The following is a 24,313-nucleotide window of genomic DNA, read 5'->3' as shown; positions in this document are numbered from 1 at the left end:
TGTCCTGGACTAGCTTTGTGGACCAGGTTGGCCTCAAACTCAGAGCAGTAGGCCTGCCAAGTGCTGAGATTAAAGGCATATGCTACCATGCCTGGCTGAGAGACCATGTCTCTAACCACACCCCTCCCCCCCCAAAAAAAACAAACTAAATTAACAAATAGGTTAAGCTTTGGGGATTTTTGAAACACATGAGATACTAGGTAATTGGTTATAGAAGTGTAGAACTCTGAAAAACGTCTAGGAGGGCGCTGGAGAGATGGCTCTGTTGCTGAGAGAGCACTGGCTGCTCTTTAGGGAACCCAGTTCCCAGTAGTACTCCTGTTGGGCTGCTCACAAGTACCTGTTAACTCCAGACCCAGGGAATCTGAAACCCTCATCTTGCCTCTGCGGGCGCCCGCACACACGTGGTATGCACTCACACAGACACATGCACATACACGTAATTTAAAAAAAAAAAATGTCTAGGCGACAGGAAGCACTGACCGTTGGGACAAAGTTAGCACTGTGAGAGTGGGATGTCTAGGTTCCGCTACATATGCCAGATGGCGGAAAGAACGTAAAACAAGTTGGTCTCTGAACTAGACTGTCTATACTGAGAAGAGTGGCGGGCAGGAGAGGTGGTGAGGGTTTTGCCACCCCACAGCCAACCAGTAGTTCAGGTCAGGGCTGAATGACCTTCTCAATCCTGTGAGCCCCAGGTACCATTTTCTACCCAGTTTCTATCATGTTCTATCTCAACTCCCTCAGCAATAATAACGATCTACAAAACACGTTAGGGACCCTTCCTTCTGAAACACAGTTTTCCGTAAGCACGGGTCCCGTGTAAGTTCCACCGTCGTCTTATTTTCGTTCCTTTTGCCTTTAAATGACAACCTCAAAGTCGCCTCCTCCGCCCATTGAACCTTAGAGGGCCCCAATTTAATTCAACTCCACAACACTGTTGGGTGCAGTAGGGTTACTACAAAGATGTTTACGCTATCTTCCCAGGGCATCCTGCATTTGGCCAGACAAGCGTGCTGGGTAGTTTATGAGAGGTAGGAGTGCAGGGGGACACTAAGGAAAAGGGACCTCACCCCATCTGAGCTGCCTTATAAACTCCGGGGCAGGGGCTGGGGCGCCATGTCATCCTCTCTAGGCTTAATGCTGAGATGGCACTCCCAAGCGGCTGACATGAAAGCGGCCTCATAAAAAGAGTCCGCGTCATTAGGGTGATGAACCAGTTGGTGCTTGGAGATCCGTGGAGGATGAAAGGCGCAGGGTGAAGACGCCCTGCGTTCCCCTCGCTTGGCTGGGCAGGGCTTCCAGGCACCGATGAAAGCTGGGGGACTGGGCTCAAAGTAGCTCTTCATGCCTTTCCGGGAAGGAAGCTGTGGACACACTCCAAGGTCGGGAAAGGTAGTCGTTGCGGGGGAGGGGAGGGTCTTTTTCCCCTCAAGAGTCTTTGGTGGCTCGGTCTCCACTCACCCGGGACTCCCAAGCCTCACAGGAGACGCTCTAGGATTGCAAGTTGTTATGGCAACCAGGCTGTCGGGATACTGAGGCAAGCCAAGGCCTAGAGAGGCAACATCCTTCGGTACCCTCCTCCAACCCACGAGTAAAGTGGCGCCCCCTACGCACAGGAACCGTCCCTGGGCCCCGGCCCCAGCGCGGAGACCACCGTGGACCTCCAGGGATGGGAGGCCACTCTGGCCCCAGGCGGAGCCTCTCGTTGGTAGACGGGCTCGAGGGAGTCCCTCTGGGCGCGGCGCTGCCGAGAGGCTTGATGCTCCAACCGGAAGTGCTCTTCACTGCCGGCCTCCCACCCGGCTCTCTGGTCCAGGCGGTAAGATGGCGGCTGCCGCGGAGTGCGATGTGGTAATGGCGGCGACCGAGCCCGAACTGGTGGAGGACGAAGACGCAAAGAGGTAATCAAGTGGTAGAATCATAGAGGGAGCGAGTTTGCAGCTCGTGGCTTGGGAAAGATCGGCTTGGCAGCCCCCAAATACAGAGGCGGTGCTCCTTCTGCAGACATCCCCCCCACCCCCACCCCCATGTGCCGTGGACTCAACATAGAACCCCTGACGGGGCACTCTTGGGGGATCGGTCTTCCCCTTCTTTCTCCTAGTGGGGAGCTGAGGCATGGACTAGTTCTGTCGGGGTGAGGATGATCGTCCTCATTTTAGGGGCTGGGTCTCTGAGGGGGGAATCTCAGAGGTCGGCTGCTGGGTGGGGGAGGCGTCGCGGCGTCGATGACGACTTCCTTAACACAGCCCCGACCTCCGCCAGCTCTGGTTAACGTGTGTGCATTGTTGTCTGTCCTCACCGAGCGTCACCAGAGCCCTCATTCTCCTCTTCGCTTCCTTTTCCGCAGTATTTACATTTAGTGGTCATTAACGTGGGTCTGAGGAGACTGTAAGCCTGCAGTATTGGCCTGGTCGCGCTCCCCCCTGCCGCCCCCTCACCCCGATAATGGTAGAAGTTAAAAACCGATAGACGGAAGGACGAATGAGGAGCTTGTCTCTTGCCGTATGGGTCAGACGCCCCTTCACCGTTCCTCCCAAGACCATTCTTAAGCCCAAGGAGGACAGCTGTTTAGATGCAGTTGGCACTGCTGGGCAGCTGCAGTACGCCAGCTTTGCCAGTCTGGACTAGCCTAGGGAGCTGCTGAGTGAGTGGTTTTCTAGAACACTCTGAATTCTGACACCGGCTAAGGACAGGCTTTTGAAGCGGGGTCGGGACACAGTTGTGAGAAGGCATAACTTGACAGAGGAGCGACTCCTGTATTAGTTGCAGATTAATTTGATCCTTTGTTCAGGATGGAACTGTAGTTGCCCTTAGTCTCCTTCCCGTGTGCTTCATATGTGCATACCAAGCCTGTAGGGTATGTCTTTGGTCTGAAGATTTTGAGATTTTCCGTTCGGGAGATCTAGAAATCCGGGATTCTGAGCGTTTTACTATATAAGAGGGTCCTCGGGGAGCTACAGGGTGTGTTGTAGTTCAGGTGTATGGGGCAGTACCAACTTGGAAGCTGAAAGGCTTGACAAGATGGAGTTGAGCCCTGGGACTTCAGTCCAGTCTAGTCTCCTTTGTTTTGAGCTTCCACATGATTACAGTGTTTTATAGAGTGTCTTCCTCCCGCCCCCACCCCCAGGGTCTCTCTGTGTAGCCTTGGCTGTCCTGGACTTACTTTGTAGACCAGGCTGGCCTTGAACTCACAAAGATCAACCTGCCTCTGCCTCCCCAGTGCTGAGATTAAAGGTGTGGGCCACCACACCCAGCCCCAAGAGTCTTAAGGAATTGCAAAATGAGAAGGGAAACCCCTTGGTAACACAGAGGTTAAATTTATTTATTTGGTCTTTTTGAGACAGGGTTTCTCTGTGGAGCCTTGGCTGTCCTGGATTCACTTTGTAGACCAGGCTGGCCTTGAACTCACAGAGATCCGCCTGCCTCTGTGCCTGGGATCAAAGGCATGTGCCACCGCCCAGTGAATTTAGTTCTTACAGCTATAAATAGGGACTCTGGCCATATGTCATTTAAGGACTCTAGCCTGCTCTGTAGTCTGCTGTAGAGTGTCCTTCATTTGGACTTTAGACAGGTCTCACTATGTAGACCCAGCATTGAACTCAAAGATCCATCCATCTGCTTCCGCCAACCAAGTGCTGTGATTGAAGGTGTGCACCATTGTGCTCGACTAGACTTCACTTTCGTGTCCCCTCTCTAAAGCAAATTCTTCTCCTTAAAACAAAATGAAATAGCTTTTGAGGGTGTTTTGTCATAAATGGTGGTAAGTGACTATGGAGAGATACACTAAGACTGAGTATGGTGCCACACATCTGTAATCTCTGCACTAGGGGACTGAGACAGAAAGAGCTACAGTTCACCAGTCTGGGTTTAATAGTGAGAGCCTGTCTCACAGCAAAGTCAAGCTAGACATGGGAGTGCTCATTGTAATTCAGCCCTGGGGAGGCAGAGACTAGCAGACTACTGTGGCTGCCTATTAGCTCCTTTTACTGTGTCTAGAAAGTGAAACCTAAACACTCTTTTCGTTTTTCTCAAGTCACGAATACACCGTACACACATACTGAAAGCCACCTGTTCTTCCTTCCTTCACAATTTGCTCCTCTTGCTTTGGTGTTGAATATGAAAGCCTTGTCTGCTTCATTCCAGGTACTCTAAGCTGGATGTTAGCACACTCCAAAGTAGTATTCTGTGTGTAAAAAGTGTGTCTGTGTGTGAGAGAGAGAGAGAGAGGGAGGGAGAGAATGAATGAATGAATGAGAATGAATGAATTTTAGAGGTCAGAAGACAACTTGTAGGAATCGATTCTCCACCCTGTGGGTTCCAGGGTTTGAACTCAGGTTGTCAGGTGAGCATCTTTACACCTGCTGAGCCATTTTACTGGTCCCAAAATTGTTTTTCTTTGTCCTTTTGTAGATAAGACATTTCAGCAGTTCGCCTAACTTAAGGCCTTTGATGTTCCTGGGAACACTGAACACTTTTCCTAATGTGGAATGCCTATCTTGAGTTAAAGTTCTCTAAAGATAGGTTCCCCACACCCAGACAGGGCTTCCCTGTGTAACCCTGGCTGTTCTGGACTCACTTTGTAGACCAGGCTGTCTTTGAACTCACAGAGATCCGCTTGCTTCTGCCTCCAGTGCTGGATTACAGATGTGTGCCACTGATTTCAAGCAGATCACTACAGAGGAAGCGTGTCTGTTTGCTTCAGTATCTGCTGTGATTTGGACATAGAGAATCAGGGAGCCACAGATTGGGAACTAGGACATTCTTGCTTATTTCCCTAAATGATCTATTTTTCTTTATCTCTCTTTCTTTCTTTGTTTTTTGAGACAGAGTTTCTCTATGTTGTCTTGGCTGTCCTGGACTCACTTTGTAGACCAGGCTGGCCTTGAACTCACAGTGATCTACCCGCCTCTGCCTCCTGAGTGCTGAGATTAAAGGCGTGTGCCACCACGCCCAGCCTAGGAGCCTCTTTTATTTCTCCGTCCACATTGCTGAATCCTAGGTTTTGTGGTAGTTATTATTGGTTACGCCAGCTTTTTAAGTCTTGTTTTTGTTTTTCGAGACAGTTTCTCTGCATAGCCTTGACTGTCTTGAACTCCCTTTGTAGACCAGGCTGACCTTGAACTCACAGAGATCCACCTGCCTCTACCTCTGCCTCCCTAAACACTGGGATTATGGGCATGCACCGCTATGCCTGGCAGGAATTGTTAAATAGTCTTTAATGGAACAGAAGTAGAAGATAGGAGAGCTCTTTTCCTTAAGGTAGTTCAGATTCATATATTGACTAATGTTGAGAGTACACTGAGCAATTTTAAGGAAATACTGGGCCAAGTGAATGGCAGTTGCTCTAGTGCCTACTCACTTGCCAACAACAGGAATTCTGATTGGTCTGAAGCCTAGCCTTATTGTACATTCCAGCCAATCAGGGGTTAGCTTAGTCAATGACGGTAGTTTTTTGTTTTTGTTTTTTTTTTTTTTAAGATTGAGTACTGGACGTCTGCCTTGACTTTCTTGCTCCAGGATTTTTAGAAGACTGGGGAACAATGACAGGCTGCTGCCTAGGTGCCTTGGCGCCTGGTACAAAATCCTGTTGAGAGTTCCTTTGTCCCTTTCGCTAATGTTTCCTCCTCGTTCTCCAGTGTTGAGTGACATGATGTGGACGTTACGTAGACGACGGTCAAGGTATCCTTCAAAGTCGAGTTTCATCAGCTGGGACAGGAGTCAGAGTGGATTTTCCAAGAGGCCATTCTTTTTTGTTGTTGTTGTTGTTTTTTGAGACAGTGTTTCTCTGTGTGGCCTTGGCTGTCCTGGACTCGCTCTGTAGACTAGGCTGGCCTCAAACTCACAAAAATCCACCTGCCGAGCCGGGCGTGGTGGCGCACGCCTTTAATCCCAGCACTCGGGAGGCAGAGGCAGGCGGATCGCTGTGAGTTTGAGGCCAGCCTGGTCTACAAAGTGAGTCCAGGGTGGCTAAGGCTACACAGAGAAGCCCTGTCTCGAAAAACCAAAAAAAAAAAAAAATCCACCTGCCTCTGCCTCCCTGAGTGCTGGAATTACAAGCATATACCACCATGCCTAGCCATTCTTTCTACTGGTGCAACAGTTGCTTTCTCTTCCCAGCCAGCCAGAAACCGTAGTTCTAATTTTTACACCATGATGGGCAAAAGTATGCATAGATGGGCACTTGAGAGTGATGGTGTGTGGTAGATATTTTAAGACCTGTTTGATTGTTGTGTGACGTGGGGAAGCTGAGTTGTCAATTAAGCAGTAATGACCTGAATCTCTGTTACTTTTGAGAACAGTATGAGGGACAAGCAGGACTCTGTTATATTTTCTTCCTGAAAGTTCCTGCTTGGGCCATTTACTCTGAGACAGTTAGCCACCTGTTGAATCGAGGACCCAAGAGACCTTAGTATGAGTGCCATTGAGAGTCCATACTGCCCCCTCTGGTTTCCGTATCTCCTATATCCTCCAAAACACCAGGAGGCAGCTTCACCCCCTCCCCCATGTGCACATGTGCAGGCACATGTATGGAGATTAAAACGGCAGTAGGTTCTGTCCTTTCACCTGTGAGTCTGGTCCTTGGGCTCTACAGCAAGTGTCTTAACCATTGAGCTATCTTGCCAGCCCTGGGAGCAACCTTTTCTTAATTGTAGTTTCTTAGTTCTAGGTTGTTGAGGGATGCCGCTGTCTCCATCAGGATGAGAGATGTTACCAGAGATGTTAGGGTCAAGCCTGGGCCCTGTCAGTGTACCAGCTGAATTCTGCCACCACCTTCATTCAGTTGGCCAACTAAAGAGACAGGTCACAGTAAAGAGCAGAGAAAGGTTTATTCGCTGTGGCCATATTGGGAAGAGGAGCAGATAAAGTTCAGTGGCACATCCCTACCCCCACCCCCAGTCTCTCAAGTTACGATCTGAGGCTTAGGTTTAAATGAGGGCAAGCGATCCATAACTAAGCAGTCCTGGTTACAGCATGGTCCTTCCCAAAGCTGACCCATCACTGTCTGGGCGCCAGGCTCTCCCACAGGGTAGTCTGACCTCTTGAGTTTCTCCTCTGCCTGGAGCTAGGCCTCAGCCTATTCCACTCCACAGCAGAGGATTCCCTGGGGGCTCTGATCCATGAGACCATGCTTCAGCAACTAGTCTGATGGCCAAAAGCTGGGGCACAGGTTTCTTTGTAGACTGTCTTCATTCCTGTAAAGGGGTCTGTGTTGTCATTGAGAGCAGAACCAAAAGCTGGAAGGTGGATTCAGGGATATTTGAACATCAGCCTCAGGCTAACACCCGGAAGTCAATGCCTTGTGCTCTCAGTGGCTCAGAAAGGCTCATTACTCTGACCGGCCCTACCGCCTGCTCTCCTTGTCCCAGGGGCATGTAAGGGGAAGCGCATGCCAGAGCTCTGTGCTGCCTGCTAGTTAAGGTACAGAACTCACAGCTGACTGACTGCTTCTGTGACCGTCCTTAGGCCTGCAGTGACGGGGTTTCTGTCAAGGTTTGGATTGGAGGGGTTGGTGCTTCACAGCCCTGTTTCCCTTAAGACCTAGCCAGCCCCGGCCAGCGCCTGCCTGGTGTCCTTCCTTCCTCCAGCAGAGGGTGCTGCTGACTTACTCGCATAGACCACATAGCTCCCCTTGGTGTACTTACTTGGCCCTCTGCTTCTGCCCCGTGGGGGAGTTTTTGTCTGTCTCTACTTTTTCTTCGGAAATAGGAGACTGGTTTTTTTTTTTTTTTTTGTTTTTTTGTTTTTTTTTTTTGAGTTTTTACTTTTTGAGACAGGTTTCACTCTGTAGCCCAGATTGGCCTAGAACTCACTATATGGTCCAGGCCGGCCTTGAACTCTGTAGCAAGTCTGTCTGCTTCAGCCCCCTAAGTGCTGGAATTCTTGGTGTAAGCCACCATGGCTAACTGAGAAGTTGTTTTAGTTGTGCTTTAAAGTGAAAATGGGCTTGCTGTTGCATCTCTGCCAGCTTCCCCACACGGCCAATTATCTGACACCTAAAATTCATCCCAGTACATCTCTACTGAAGCTGGGGGAAAAGACTTTGTTGGAGCTGCTCTGTTGCCGTGGCCAAGAAGACCATGATAGGAGGCTCCTAGGAAGGAGAAAGGGCTGTGTGGGCACAGGTGCCTTGCCCTCATGGCACACATGAAGAATTTTGGGGACTGGAGGAAAGTGTGGGCAGCAAAGATCCTGGTGTTTTATGGTTCTTCCCAGCTTGAGCCTGGGCGGGGCAGGGTCTGTTTACCAGCAGTGTGTGCATGGGGATCTGGATTTGATTGCAGTGTAACATAAAGAGCAATGATGAGTTTTTAAAAATCTTTATTATTTAAAACACAAGGATTTGATTCCCTGGAGTGAAAAGAGGCACAATTAAGAACGCTGGGAGAGCCGGGCGTGGTGGTGCATACCTTTAGTCCCAGAACTCAGGAGGCAGAGGCAGGCGGATCGCTGTGAGTTCGAGGCCAGCCTCGTCTATAGAGCGAGTCCAGGCCAGCCAAGGCTACACAGCAAAACTGTCTCGAAAAACCAAAAAACAAAAACAAAATAAAAAATCCTTGAAAGAACAGAAAGAAAGAAAAGGAAGGAAGGAAGAAAAGAAAGGCAGGCAGGCAGCTACTGGGTACAGGAAACTGGGGTACCAGGTAGCTGTGCAGTGGCTAGAGCTCACCCCAGTGCGCGCCCCCCCCCCCCCCGCTCTCTCCAGCTAGTTAGAAAACATCCAGCACACAGTACCTCGCAGGCACTCTAGTGTTTACAATGTTTTTCACAAGTCATATGGCTTTTGCTTAGATATATGAATGGTAAAGTGAAATTGTATTTGTAGGTTAAAATTTGTTTGATTTTTAAAAACATTTTAAAGAAAAAATAGTGACTTGCTTGTTGGCAGGCTGGGGTAGGCTTGAGGCTGTTGGGCTCCTTTAACTCTTCTCATGAAGGTCAGAGAGAGTACAACATGAAACAGGCCTTGTGACATGCCATTGGGGACAAGAGGTCTGGGGAAGGGGGAGGAGGAAAGAATTTCTACTCTGAAACTGGCCAAGATCCTGTAAATTCTGTAGGGTGGAGGCCATTGCTAGATCAACAAGCAGCTAGTAAATTTGACTGAATAGAAAAAAAAAGATTCCACAACCTAGAGCAAAGTAACGTTGTGGAGATAGTGATCATAAAAGAAACACACAGAGATTCTTGAATTCCAGGTATGTGGTATACATTGCAGTCCCAGCAGCCACCGGGAAAAGGGAAAGACGCCCCCCCCCCCCCCCCCCACAGAGATTTTCTCTAAAATCCAAGGCTTCTGAACACTTCTCTAAGAAAATTATAGCATTTTTGACCTCGGTTTTAATTTTACCAAAACTGGATTTTTTTCCCCCTCTGCTTAAGAATTTTACCTAAAGCCAGGTTGTGGTGGCGCACGCCTTTAGTCCCAGCACTCGGAGCAGAGGCAGGCGGATCTCTGTGAGTTCGAGGACAGCCAGGGCTACACAGGGAAACCCTGTCTCAAAAAACAAACAAACAAAAAGTACTGACTACTTTTCCAGAGGACACAGGTTCAATTCTCAGCACCCAAATGGCAGCTCACACCTGCCTGTAACTCCAGTTACAAAAGATCAGAACCTTCCTCTGACCTCTGAGGGCACCAAGTACATGAGTGGTGCACAGGCACACATGCAGACAGAAAACACCTTTACACATTAAAAAATTAATTTTCAAATGATCTTACTCCTGGAGTGTGTGTAAACATTTTTGTGTACATACACAGTTTGGCACATGTGGAAGTCAGAGGACAACTTTGGGGAGTCAGTTTTCTCTTTCCACCATGTGGGTCCCAGGAATCAAACTCAGGCTTTATGGCAAGTGTCTTGTCCCTGAGCCATCCTGCCAACGTAAGGAGTTTTTTGTTTTGGTTTGTGTTTTTAAGACAGGGTTTCACTGTGTAGTCTTGGCTGTCCTAGACTCCCTTTGTAGACCAGGCTGGCCTTGAACTCACAGCCATATACCTCTGTGAGCCCTGGAGTTACAGGTGTGTGCCACCACGCCTGGCTTTTGTTGTTGTTGTTTGTTTTTTAAGCCATCCAGTGAATCTGAAGGAGCCTGACTGAAGTTTTGTTGCTGTTTTTTAAAGGATTTATTTATTATTATGTATACAGTGCTCTGCCTGTACATATACCTGCAGGTCAGAAGAGGGCACCAGATCACATTATAGATGGCTGTGAGCCACCATGTGGCTGCTGGGAATTGAACTCAGGACCTCTGGAAGAGCAGCCAGTGCTCTTAACCTCTGGGCCATCTCTCCAGCCCCCCTGGCTGAAGCTTTTAAATGCCTCTATAATTGCTAAAAAGTTAACTAGTTGACCTAAGGCAGAATTTTTTTTTTTTTCAAGACAGGGTTTCTCTGTGTAGCCTTGGTTGCCCTAGACTCACTTTGTAGACCAGGCTGACCTCGAACTCAAAGAGATCCACCAAGGCAGAATTTCTTAAGTGTTTGTCTTGGAGGGATTTAGAGAGAAAATGGACTTTTTAAATAGGGCATTTAAGTTAGGATACGACACAGTGTCAACTATGATGTTTTAATATATTTTTAATTTAGTAAGTTGTAAACGCCCAAACTTGGCTGGGGATCATAAGCCCAGGTTGTCTGATTTGATCACATGATCCTGAAGACCTGTGTAATCCAAATGGTTCCTGGCAGTACTTGTGGGAGTCAATAGAAGCAGCAGTGAGTGAACAACAGATTCAGAGCATACCTTGCAAGCTCAGACACTGCTCTTAACAGATACATGATGTGGAGGAACAGGTTTTCATGGCTGCAGTTTTCTGGCTGGTGAGAAAAAAAGTCTTTTTAAATAGTAATGCAACTGGGCGTGGTGGTGCACGCCTTTAATCCCAGCACTTGGGAGGCAGAGGCAGGCAGATCGCTGTGAGTTTGAGGCCAGCCTGGTCTACAGAGTGAGTCCAGGATGGCCAAGGCTACACAGAGAAACCCTGTCTCGAAAAGATAGGGTTTCTCTGTGTAGCCCTGGCTATCCTGGAACTCTGTAGACCAGGCTGGCCTCGAACTCATAGAGATCAGTCTGCATCTACCTCTTGAGTGCTGGGATTAAAGACATGAGCTACCACCACCTAGCCTCTGTAGTGAACATGAGGTCAGCCTAGGGAAAAGCAGCAAAAGCAATGAAAAGTAGGAACCTACAAAGGCTTCTAGAAGTGATGAGACCTATGCAGTCAGTGAGTGCATCACTGCTGCTTCCTCTGTCGGCATCCACCTTCAGAAGGCCTGTGCATGCCTTGATAGGAACCATCTCAGAGTGTGAAGGCACAGGAGATGCGTTACAGTTATTAGCACCATCAAGCCAGTGCTGGGTATGGATCTTTTGCTTTAATATTTTAGGGTTTAGTCTGAACTTAATTTTGGGTTCTTGTTTTGTCTTTTTGAGCCAAGATCTCACTAGATAGCCCTGACTGTCCTGGGACTCCCTATTGTAGACCAGGCTAGCCTCAAACTCACAGAGATCTACCTACTTTTGCCTCTTGAGTGCTGCAAGTCTAATTTGTCCCCATAGAAAACAATCTCAGTTCTTGAGACCTCGTTTAGTTATCAAGTGAATTAAGAGTGCTGGCAGCAGTGACAGGTACCGCCCTCCGTTCAGTTGTAAGCAGCTCTTCTTCCTTCCCAGGCCCGCTTCTTTGCCTTCTCCTCCTTCAGTCACTTTGCTGTAAGGGCAACGTGAATAGCTTCAGCCTTTCTTAGACTCCTAGGACAGGACTGGAATTATTTAGCTCTGGAACTGTTCCTTGTGGCTTCCAAAGATCCACTTTTCCCTCTGTGGTCCCCAAGGGTCAGACCCATGGGTTATGGCTCGTGTATTTAGGATAGGCTCCACTTAGGACATGGGACCTGGGTACAAAAGTAAGCATTTGGCCTAAAGCAGCAAGGCCTAAGCCTATTGTCTAGGCAGCTGCTAACCAGCCACGTTTCTATGAAAATAAGTCCTTTTCATGAAACTGTGGGAATAGCTAATTCTGGCCTGATGTGCAATGTGAGGTTAAAAACATGGCAACGTGTCACAACACAATTCTTGTTCTTTTTGCTGTGGGCTGGCTCTACATTACTTGCTTTGTTTGCTCTAGAATGGAATCTACTCACCATTTATTAAATGAAATGCGTTTCTTGGGGGAGGCAAAGTCCAGCTCACTGGGTCTTGCATCTTAAAGAGACAGGAGCCCCGCTCGCTCTCTCTGACTGACTGACAAGCGTCCAGATTTCAGTCCTGGGACACATTTTTTCACAGCAAAGCTGCTCTGTGCCTTAGCTATCAGTGTCGGAGAAGTAAGCATTGGAAAGTTGAGACAGTAGACTTCGGATGCTGACAGCATGGTCGGAAGTCAGCAGTGCACTCAGGCTCCCTGAGAACAGTGTGGAAGGGAGCAGTAGCCCTAGGTCCTGTCACTTGTTACCAGTAAACCTTGTGCTGCTGGCGCAGCGGCTGGGGACCTTTGGTCCTCCTCAAAGAGCTGGCTGTTTATTCTTAGTCACTGCTGACAGAAAAAGAAGCTAGATTTTAGTTGCAGACCGGCCAGTATCTACTCCAGAGCTCACTACATTTTTTTTTTATTTTTTTATTTTCAGAATGGTTTTGCTCAGCTTCTGGAATCTAGTTTAGGGGAAGCCCTTGGACTCTCTTGTCATGTCTGCTCTTAAAACATAGGCTTTTCAGAGGCAGGCAGATTGATGTGAATTCGAGTCCAGCCTGGACTATAGAGTGAGTTTCAGGACAGCCAGAGCTGTTACACAGAGAAACCCTGTCTCAAACAAACAAACAAACAACTCCAAAAAAAGCTTTTCTCTGGGCATGGTGGCGCACACCTTTAATCCCAGCACTCGGGGAGGCAGAGGCAAGTGGATCAATGTGAGTTCGAGACCAGGCTGATCTACAAAGCAAGTCCAGGACAGCCAAGGCTAACACAGAGAGACCCTGTCTTGAAAAAACAAAAAAGAACAGCAACAACAAAAGCTTTTCATAGAGGCTATTTAGAATTTATTTTTATTTTAATGTGCATTGGTGTTTTTCCTGCCTATATGTCTGTGTAAGGGTGTCATACCCCTTGAATTTGAGTTACAGACAGTTGTGAGCCACCATGTGGTTGCTGGGAATTGAACCCAGGTCCTCTGGAAGAGCAGCCAGTGCTCTAAACCTTTGAGCCATCTCTCCAGCCCTTTTCCTAGAGTTTTTATAGCACTTTGCTTAATTTATGTTTAATGGAATTTTATATATTGCAGTGAAAGATTTCAGTTGATTCTCTTAAGTCCTGTAGGTGAGGGAGGCTATTCCTGGGTTCTTTTAATAGTAGGTGGCCTTTTTAGAGCATTGTCATTGTAACAGTTCGTATAATAAGATTTTCTAGGCAGATTTCCACCCAGCACAGTTTAAATCTGTCAACATTAGTAGGTCACCCCATTTTCTTCTTCTGGCAGTCTTTTCATGTCAGTGGGGCTTACACCACAGTTATGGAAAGGGAGAGTAGCTGGGCTAGTTTGTAGTCTAAAATTTGTAAGAAACGAACCACAAATCTCCCCTGTGTGTAGACTCAAGCTACACCCCCATATCATCCCCAGCGGTAACTGTTGCTGCTGGGGACGTGGCTCGGTGGCACAGTGCTCTCCTAGCTTGTACAGGGTTTGGTGCTCAGAACGAGGGCGGGAGGGAGATACAAAAAAAACTGTGACTTCTGTCTCTCCTCCAGGCAACTCTGAATTGATTTCCTTTTTGCATATATGGCATACAGAAAAGGAGACAAAGCCAGGCGTGGTGGCGCACGCCTTTAATCCCAGCACTCGGGAGGCAGAGGCAGGCGGATCGCTGTGAGTTCGAGGCCAGCCTGGTCTACAAAGTGAGTCCAGGATGGCCAAGGCTACACAGAGAAACCCTGTCTCGAAAAACCAAAAAAAAAAAAAAAAAAAAGAAAAGAAAAGAAAAGGCAAACTCAGGAGACAGAGGTAGGTGGATCTCTGTGAGTTCGAGGCCAGCCTGGTCTACAGAGAGTCTAGGACAATCAGGACTATTATACAGAAAAACCCTGTCTTGAAAAACAAACAAAAAGCAGTAGTTGTGACATACTAGAAAATTCAGTGTTGGCTTTCAGTGGCTCACTTACAAAGCATGTGTGCAATGCATAGCCCCAGGTTTGAGCTCTCAGCAGTGGAGAGGACAGGGCAACTCAGCTGTGTGAGGGATATCTAAGTGACTCCTGTGGGAGGGTGACTGGAGGCCAAAACAAGATGAAAGGTACAGCATGAAGTGGTTTGTTTAAGGTTTGTTTTATGTGTCTAAGTGTTTTGATGATGAGTATTGATGTGCATCGCTTGTGTTCCTAATGCCTTTAAAGTCAGAAGAGATGTGCGGTGGCGCACGACTTTAATCCCACTACAGGGGGATCTCTGTGAGTTCGCCAGCCTACTCTACAACTAGAGTCCTGGACTGTAAGAGAAACTCTCTCTCAAAAACCAAAACAAAGTCAGAAGAGGACAACAGGTCTCTGCAGCTGGAGTTACAGGTGGTTGTGAGCTACCATGTGGGTGCTGGGGACTGAACCCAGATCATTTAGGAGATAGGCCGCTGTGCCATCGCTCTAGCTCCTAGTTTGGTTTGTTGACAGTAGATCTCAGATAACGCAGACATCCTCAAACTTGATACGTGACCAGGATTGGCTTTGGAACCCTGATCTCCTGACTCTAATCCCAAGTGCTAGGGTTGCAGGCATTTGACAACGTGTCTGGCAGGTTTTGTTTTATTGTGTTATGTTGTGTTTTTGAGACAGTCTTGCTCTGTAACCCAGGCTGGCCTGGAACTTACTATGTAGCACAGGTTGGCCTCAGAATCGCAGTAATCCTTCTGTCTCAGCCTCTCCAAATTGTGGGTTTCAGATGTGAAGTACCATGCCAGGACTATTATACTGAAAGCAGTTTTCTTGATTTAGTTTGAATGTCTGCATACATTGGGTTATTTCAGTGGCCCTCCTTTGGGTCTGTCCGGCTGTTGGACAGAGCTATAAATGAATTAGAGCATCACACTAACTTGAAGCTTGGCTCCTCTGAGAGCATCCCTGAAGTGTAGTAATGTGATTCTCCTTTTCCTTTTCCTTTTCAGAGAAGCAGAATCCTTCAAGGAACAAGGGAACGCATACTATGCCAAGAAGGACTACAACGAGGCGTATAACTATTACACAAAAGCCATAGGTGAGAGGGGCCTGGTGATCAAAGTAGATGTCTTAGGAGCACCTCTTCAGCCAGGCATGGTGGTGCACGCCTCTGATCCCAGCACTCGGGAGGCAGAGGCAGGTGACCTGTGTGAGTTTTAGGACAGCCTGGGCCACCAACCTTCCTTCTCTATCTTAGGAATTGTCCTTTGGGGATAAAATTTAGTCTTATCTCTGTGCTCTTTTTTATCTTTTAATTAAGTATACAATACTCTGCCTGCATGTACACCTGCAGGCCAGAAGAGGGCATCATATCACATTACAGATGGTTGTGAGCCACCTTATGGTTGTTGGGAATTGAACTCAGGACCCCTGGAACAGCAGTTAGTGCTCTTAACCTCTGAGCCATCTCTCCAGCCCCATCTCTATGCTCTTAATATGCCAGCATACTTTATTTTTAAGACAGCGTCATGTAGACCAGCATTGAACTTGCTTATAGTTAAAGATGGCCTTGAACATACATAGTATTGAGCTCACATACAGCTCACAGTGACATAGTGCACTTAGCTCATTGGTCCTTCCTACCCCTAAAAGACAGTCAGCACACTTCAGAGCTGTAGCTAGTTGTTGTTGTTGTGGTGGTGGTGGTGATGGAGGAGGCGGGGAGGAGGTGGTGGTGGTGAAGGTGGTGGGAGAGGTGGTGGTGTGGTATTGCTGGGCATGAAATCAGACCTTTCTGAATGCCTGTGTAAAAAGGTTCTACTGTTGGGCTACAGGCCAGCCCCTAAAAAGCCATAACTTTTAAAATTGGATCCATCGTTGCTCTTCTCCATTTCCACGAATAGAAGTTTGCCTGTGTCCTTTAAAAAAAAGTGTGTCAGCATGGGAGGAGGCTGCATGGGGTTCAGGGCCTCTGCTTTCTCCTCCCCAATCACCCCTCAACTTACATTATTCTTATTAACGTGTGTGTGTGTGTGTGTGTGTGTGTGTGTGTGTGTGTGTGTGTGTGTGTGTACACACATACATGCTTGCCATTGCACACATGTGGAAGTCAGAGGATAACTTGTTGGAGTCGGCTGTTTCCTTCAGCCATGTGGACTCCAACTCAGGTCGTCAGGCTTGATGACTAGTGCCTTTACTTGGTGAGGCTGGCCCTATTTGTTTTTTAAGTTAACTTTATTGTAAAAACAAAACAAAAGACTTGGAAATAATAAACATAACACACTGCAATTAACCAGACCCTACAGTTAGGCATCCTGAAGCTGTGAGGCTTCACATTACAGTTTACACTTTTACTGTCAGATATATTTTTAATATACTTAACCACTATCAAAGCCAAAAAACTCCAGGACTAGAACTAGAAAAACAATTACACTAACCAAGGACAATACAAGTAGTAAACATTGAACCCCTACTCTGATCTAGCCAATGGATAGGACATTCTCCACAGTTATGTGGAGAGTGGGGACTGACTCTGACATGAACTCTGGTGCCCCATATTTAACCGCCTCCTCTTGGTGGGGAGGCCTGGTGGCACTCAAAGAAAGAATAAGCAGCCTACCAAGATGAGACTTGATAGCCTATGACCATATAGAGTGAGAGGAGGTGCCCCTTGGTCATAGCCCTAGGGGAGGGGAATAGAGTAAAAGCGGGAGGGAGGGAGGAATGGGAAGATACAAGTGATGGGATAACAATTGAGTTGTTTTTTGGTTTTTGGTTTTTCGAGACAGGGTCTCTCTGTGTTGCCTTGGCTATCCTGGACTCACTTTGTAGACCAGGCTGGCCTCGAACTCACATCGATTCACCAGCCTCTGCCTCCCAAGTGCTGGGATTAAAGGCGTGCGCCACCATGCCCGGCCCAACAATTGAGTTGTAATCTGAATAAATTGATTAAATTAAAAAAAAAAACCAACAACAACAAACCAACTTTATATCCTCTTTTACAACTCATGTCCATTACCTGCATTCAGTTCCTTATTCATGCCCGAATATTTACCCTTTCTTATTCTCTTTTTTGCATGTTACCCTATAGCTTCATGTACATTTGGTTACACGTATACATAAGTTATAGGCTAGGAGCTACAATACAAGGGAGACCATGTAGTTTGGTTTTTTTCTGAGATTATGTGATCTCAGTACTACATTTTAAGACCCTCTACTTTTCAGCATGTTTTGTGGTTGCATTTTCCTTAAGAGTTGAACAAGATCCCATTTTTTATATATATCAAATTTTCATTATCCATTCATCTGTTGATGGGCATCTAGGTTTATTCTAGTTCTTTGCTATGGTGAATAAAGCATCAACAAACATGAGGGTGCAGATACCTCTTTCTTAGAGTATAGAGCTCTCCAGGTATGTGTGTGTATATATATACTCATGCCCACGAGAGAAACAGCTGGGTCTTATGGTAGTTATATTTTTAAATTTTCCAGAAAACTTGATTTCCACAATGCCTATATTAGTTTGCACTCCTGTCAACAGTGAATAAGTTTTCTTCACATCTTCTCCAACATTTATTGTTAGATTTGTTGGCCACAGTCATTTTGACTGGGATGATGAGGTATCTTAAAATCATTTTGATGTTGGTTGTTTGTTGGTATTGCTTTTGATTTTTGAGATGGTTTATTCTCTGCACCATAGCCCTGCTGTCCTGGAACTCACAGCTATCTGCCTGCCTCCGTCTCTGAATGCTGGGATTAAATGTGCACCTGGCTCTAATGTTTTGTTTGAGGCAGGGTCTCATTATGTACCCCAGGCTGGCTCCGAACAGGCAGAAATCCTGCTTTAGCTTCCCATGTTTATATTTGATTTTCTTGATACCGGTCTCTCTCTCTCTCTCTCTCTCTCTCTCTCTCTCTCTCTCTCTCTCTCTCTCTCTCTCACCAATCTAATCTTTTCCCACATTTTTTGAGAGAGAGAGAGTGAGTGTGTGTGTGTGTGTGTGTGTGTGTGTGTGTGTGTGTGTGTGTGTGTGTTGACATGTACTTGAGCATGTGGAGGCCCAGGGTTGATGTTGGGATCATCCTCGATTGCTTTTCCACGTTATGCATGCAGGGAAAGTCTCTCAGTCACATCTGCAGCTGATTGAGGGGACTAGTCCCAATAGCTAGTTTGCTGATGGGGCTGTCACCTGTCTCCACCCCTGAGGTTGGAGTTCCAGGCAGGTCAGCATGCTTTCACAGCCTTTACTTGGGTTCTGGAGATCTTGATGCTGATCTTCACACTGCATGAGAAATGTAACTACTGGGACATCTCTCCATGCCTTCCTGGCCTGTGCTGAACCTAGTTTGTCAGGGTCTCAAGGCTGGCTTGGAGCTGGCTCCATAGACCAGGCTGGTCTTAATCTTCGAGAGATCTGCTGCTGCTATCTCTGGTGTGCTGGGATTAAAGGTGTGAATCCCCATACCCAGCTGAACTTTCTTTTTACATATATATCTACTTACTTATTTTTATATTTTCAAGTTTTATTTTATGTATATTGAGTGTTCTGCATGTATGTATGTACACCACATGCGTTCCTGGTACCAACAAAAATCAAAAGAGGGTATTAGATCTCCTAGAACTGGCATGTGCAGGTACTGAGAATTGAACCCAAGTCTTCTGTAAGAGCAACAAGTGCTTTTAACCATGGAGCAATGACACCAGCTCAGTGTGCTGAACTTTTTAATGTTCTGTTACTTTTCCTATAGATATGTGTCCTAAAAATGCTAGCTATTACGGTAATCGTGCGGCCACATTGATGATGCTTGGGCGGTTCCGGGAAGCTCTTGGCGATGCGCAGCAGTCAGTGAGACTGGATGACAGCTTTGTCCGGGTATGTGATGTGGCTCTTTGAAGGCTAAGTGTCCACAGCTGTGCTCCTCTAGCCCAGGGCTGCCCAGCCCTACAGCTCATTCTCTAGGGTGCTGCTCTGAGCAGTGTTCCACAGTATCTCTGCCCTGTAGCTACTAACCATTAGGAACACTTCCTCTTTTCAGTATGATGGCCACAACCATCTCCTGATTGTGACAAATGTTCTCTGACCAGCAAGTGCTCCTGTTGCGAACCACTGCCCTCACCTTTTCTCTTTGTTGGCTTTTGGGGTGTTTGCTGTTGGTGTTGGTCTTTCTACTTGTGCAGTCATGCCCCTTCCCTTCCCTCTGTGTTCTTTCTTCTAGGGACACCTCCGAGAAGGCAAGTGCCACCTGTCACTTGGGAATGCAATGGCAGCTTGCCGAAGTTTCCAAAGAGCCCTAGAACTGGATCATAAGAATGCCCAGGCACAGCAGGAGGTAGGCGTGGTCTGCTAGTGTGAGAGGTGGTGGTGTGGTGCATCTGGCGGGAAAAGTGACCCAACAGGCAGCCTGACAGTCCCACTTCACCAGCAGCCACATTTATAGGCAAATCTCAGTCTGTGAGACTCTGTTTCCTTAACTGTTGAATGGATTTTCAGTCTATAAAAAGTGGAAAGTTTCTGAGATGACAGGGTGAAAAGGCAGATGCTTCAAGGAACTGAGTTGATTAATGTTAAAGCATTTGTGTCGGGGCTGGAGAGATGGCGCAGAGGTTAAAAGCACTGTCTGCTCCTCCAGAGTTCCTGAGTTCAATTTCCAGCAACCACATTATGGCTTACAACCATCTATAATGAGATCTGGTGTCCTCTTCTGGTATACAGGTGTACATGCAGGCAGAACACTGTATACATGATAATTTTTTTTTTTTTTTTTTAAGTATTTGTATTTATTCAAGGCTGGCATGTGCTCAGTTATAGACCACTTGTCTAGCATGTTCTGAGTCTGGACTTCGGACCTCAGTGCTGTCAAAACAAACTGGTGTGTGTTTAAATCTGGCTTAATTTGGCAGCACACATATTTCAATTTCACCTTCAGTAATGAGTGCCTGGATGTATTTTAGAAAGCATTTCAAAACTGCCCAGCCCGGGCATACATTGTCTGTATTTTGTGTAACTCATTGTATGGCTCCTGTCTTCCTGACAAGAAGTTAAAATTAGATGTAAAATTTGGGTCTTACCCTTCCCTTTCCTATTTTCTTTTAAAAGATAGGGTCTTGCTCTTGTTCCTCTCTTCCTCTCTTGCTGTTTCTATCTCTCTCTTTTTCTCTGGGGTGCCCCTCCACCCCCACTCCACCCCCCACTTTCCCATGCATCTATGATAAACTTCTCCATCTCAAAAAAAAAAAAAAAAAAAAAAAAAAAGATAAGGCACGTGGTGGCGCACGCCTTTAATCCCAGCACTCGGGAGGCAGAGGCAGGAGGATCACTGTGAGTTCGAGGACAGTCTGATTTACAAAGCGAGTCCAGGACAGCCAAGGCTACACAGAGAAACCCTGTCTTGAAACACCCCCTCACCCCCAAAAAACAAAAGATAGGGTAGCAGAGCTGGAAGCGTAGCTCAGTGGGCAGAGTGCTTGCCTAGCATGGATGAGACCCTGGGTCTGAAATCCATTCTCAATAAAACCGTGCGTAGTGGTACACACTCTGGGATCCCACCACTTAGACAATGGAGTCTGAAGGACCAGTTCCAGACTATCTACAGCTACATAACAAGTTTAAGGCTAGCCCAGGCCACATGAGGCCTTGTTCTCAGAACAAAAAAATTGTGTCTCCATGTAGCTACCTGGCACCATCCTTCTCGGTACTGGGAAAGTCTTTATTGTCCCCAACTTTTTTAGGATATTTAATTCTAATCCCCCCAAGTCAAGGTTTCTCTTTGTAACACCCCTGTCCTGGAACTCACTCTGTAGACTATGCAGATAGGCCTACCTCTACCTGCCAAGTGCTGGGCGTGTATCACCACTCTCCAGTTCCTTCCTTCCTTCAGTTTTCTGGGAGGAGGGCGGGTTTCAAGACCGAGTTTGTCTGTGTAGCCTTGACTGTCCTAGACTCTGTAGACCAGGCTGGCCTCAAACACACAGCGATCCTCCTTCCTGTGCCTCCCAGGCGTTGGCATTAAAGGTGTACACGACCACCGCCCGGCCGCCTTTTCTCTTTTTTCATCTGTGTGTACTTGTTCTTGTTTGAATGAGGGTAAGCTTGCACTGGCTGTGACAATCATGTTGGAGTCAGGGTTGTTGCCTTAAAGGTCAGTTCTTTCCTTCCGCCTTGTTTAAAACAGTGCCTCTAGTTTTTGTCTTTGAGAGGAGTGTCTCACTGTGTATCCCTGACTGGCCTGCACCTCTGTATAAACCAGGCTACCCTTTGCCTCTCAAGGGTTGGGATTAAAATAGATGCTACCATGCTAGCAAGACCGGGTCTCCAGCTACTGGGGATTTTGCTGTTCCCACCCCATCTTGCCATAGCAGCACTGGGTTTATATATGCACATGGCCGTGTCTGGTTTAATGTGAGTTCTGGGATTTGATCTCAGGTCTTCACATTTGCATGGCAAATGTTAACACACTGAATCATCTCCCCAACCTTGTTTTTTTTTTTTTTTTTTTTTTTTTTTTTTTTTTTGTGTGTGTGTGTGTGTGTGTGTGTGTGTGTGTGTGTGTGTGTGTGTGTGTGTGTATCCTGTATACATATCCGGTACATATATCCTGTATACTTGTGCCTACAGAAGCCACAAGAGGGTGTCAAATCCCCTGGAGCTGGAGTTACAAGTTTAAGCTGTCCAATATGGGCTCTGGGACTGAACTGAGTACTGTGGAGGAATGGCAAGAACCCTTAACCACTGAGCCATCTCTCCTGTGTCCTGTCCTGCTCCATCATCATCCCCCTTTAATTAGATTTTGAGGCAGGGTCTCTCTATATCTCAAGCTGTCCACTTTACTGTGTAATCTAGGCTAACCTCAAGCTTGCTATTCTCCTGCCTCAGCCTCCTAAGTGCTGGTATTATAGTCATGCACCACCATGCCTAGCCCTCTGATGTGACCTTCTCACCACAAACTCCCCCCCCCCCCTTTCTATTTTGAGATACAGTTTCACTGTGTAGCTCTGGCTGGCCTCACACCTACAGAACTCTACCTGCCTCTTTCTTTCAAGTGCTGGGATTAAAGGTGGCTGTCACTGTGCCCAGCTTCAGTAACTTTAAACTTTGTGTTGTTGAGCCAATCTATGTAGCCCAGCTGTTCTGGAACTCACTCTGTAGGCCAGGCTAGTCTCAAACTCAAGAAATCTGCCTGCTTCTACCTCCTGAGTGTTGGCATTACAGGTGTGTACAGCACACCTGACCTTAGTGATACTCAACATTAGTGATTGTTCAACCTAAATTTCCTATTTCTTTTTCTGGTGTAGTTCAAGAATGCCAGTGCAGTCATGGAGTATGAGAAAATAGCAGAAGTGGATTTTGAAAAGCGAGACTTCCGGAAGGTAAGGTAGAAGTAGCTAGAGCCTACCCTCCACCTTGCTGTGCTACTACAGCAAGCATTGTCATTTGTCATTCAGATTTGGCCTTTGACTTTTTCTCTCCTAATAGTACTTTTTGCTAAGTTGTTTATTTTCTTAATTATATTTGGCTTTTCGGTAAAAAGCAAAAATCAGCTTGCTTTTTCCTATTGCTTATGTCAGGTAACATCTCAGAACTGTCTTAATTGATGAAGGAAAAACCAGTTAGAAATAAATACAGGGGTTGAATAATCCACTATTATCTGATTATGAGGTTAAACTTTTGCTTCTACTGCAGTGGGTGCTATAAATAAGAGTGGGGAAACCCCTTGTTTACACTCTTTGGAGAGTGTGTGTAGCCTGTTAGCACCACCTTCCTGCAGCTGTCTACCAGCCTTGGCCTCCAAAGTGTGAGGATTGCAGCAGGAGCCACCGCTACTTTTTTGATGTTCTTTTGGGTCTTGCTGTTTCACTCAGACTGGCCTGAAGCTTGCCCAGCCTCTTGTGGCCGCTATACCCAACTTGGTGTTAGACTTTAATAGACTTTACAGTGTGCAGTAGCTTTTGACAATCTACCTGTTGAAGGGATTGATGGATCTGAAATAGGGGACAATTATGAAAGTTCCAGGAACTTCTAGATCTTAGAGTTAAACCTTAAGTATAGATCCCTGTTTTCTTAGTGGTAACGAGAACTAGCTTTCACTAAGGAATCAAGCAGGAAGCGGAAGGCCAGCAGAGGTCAGAAGTCCTAATCAGGAGATTTTTTAGGTTTCCTTCGATGAAGTGATTTCAGTCTGAGGGAGGGGGCAGTTGTTGTATCATATGTAAGAATTGGCTCAGGGTTTTCAGTAGCAGGTGTTCAGCAAATGTTTTTGGGAACAAGTAAGCATCCTTGACTGTACTGTGGGGCCTTTATTTGGGAACAAGGATATCTGTATAGCTTATGCAGAATCCTAATATTAACTTACTGCCATCCTCCTCCTGCCCGTTGGTTTGGATAATCATAATGTCTTTGCGATGTGATTCGTGCTTTTGTTGTGTGTGTATGTGCGCATGTGTTGAGAGAGTAGCTCTGACTTACGTCACGTTTTTTCTGGGGCTCACATAGGCAAAAGCTTTGTCTTGAAAAGCAGTCTTTTGGGTTTCTTTTCTCTCTTGCCCACCCTGGAGCTAGAATCCTGAGTTTGTGACAGAATCCTCTGTTTCTGACATCCCAGCCCCCCCACTGTGGCTCATGGTGATGTCACAAATGAAGAATTATGATCCTGGCAGGGGAAACAGATGAACTTGGAAGAAACAAAGATCTTCTTTGCCTGCAGCTGTCCTACTGGGGACGTGGTGGGGGTGGGAAATGGAGCCCTGAGCCTCCAGCTGATGCTCCTCACAATGAGCAGAGCCAGCCCTGCATAGAACGCTGTCCTCGAGAAGCTGAAGGGTGTGGCTGCTCAAGTGTTGACTGGCTTTTGCCTCCCCTTCTCATTCTTTTTCCATTTGAAGAAATCAATACTACAGCTCCACTCACATGGTATCTCAGTGGTCATTGCTGTCCTTAAGGCCTCCAGGGACCCATGCCACCAGAGGAGTGCCACCTTGTCTCAGCTCTGCTGGTAGCAGACATTGTCAGTGAACAGCCCAGTGTTTACTTTCTTGTTTGTGCATTTTTCTTTTTCTTTTGTTTTTTTAAAGATTTATTTATTATTATGTATAGTGTTGTGCCTGTATATATTCCTGCACACTGGAAGAAGGCACCAGATCTCATTATAGATGGTTGTGAGCCACCATGTAGTCGCT

The 24,313-nt window shown here is 46.7% G+C and overlaps 1 protein-coding gene across 1 annotated transcript in view; it reads left to right on the top strand.

Moving 5' to 3' along the window:
- Positions 1-1,630: 1,630 nt before the first annotated feature.
- The window catches only part of Dnajc7 (DnaJ heat shock protein family (Hsp40) member C7), a 36,045-nt gene continuing 13,362 nt past the window's right edge, over positions 1,631-24,313 (top strand). Inside the window, exons 1-5 of the mRNA XM_051158629.1 lie at positions 1,631-1,904; positions 15,150-15,238; positions 18,889-19,013; positions 19,357-19,470; positions 22,433-22,507. Of these exons, the coding sequence (XP_051014586.1) occupies positions 1,828-1,904; positions 15,150-15,238; positions 18,889-19,013; positions 19,357-19,470; positions 22,433-22,507 (480 nt within the window). The 5' untranslated portion in view covers positions 1,631-1,827. The remainder of the gene's footprint in view (positions 1,905-15,149; positions 15,239-18,888; positions 19,014-19,356; positions 19,471-22,432; positions 22,508-24,313) is intronic.

Source organism: Acomys russatus, chromosome 16, assembly GCF_903995435.1.
Source record: "Acomys russatus chromosome 16, mAcoRus1.1, whole genome shotgun sequence".
In the NCBI taxonomy this organism is placed as follows: domain Eukaryota; kingdom Metazoa; phylum Chordata; class Mammalia; order Rodentia; family Muridae; genus Acomys; species Acomys russatus.
Note: the sequence above shows the minus strand (reverse complement) of the source record. Positions and strands in the feature narration are given on the sequence as shown.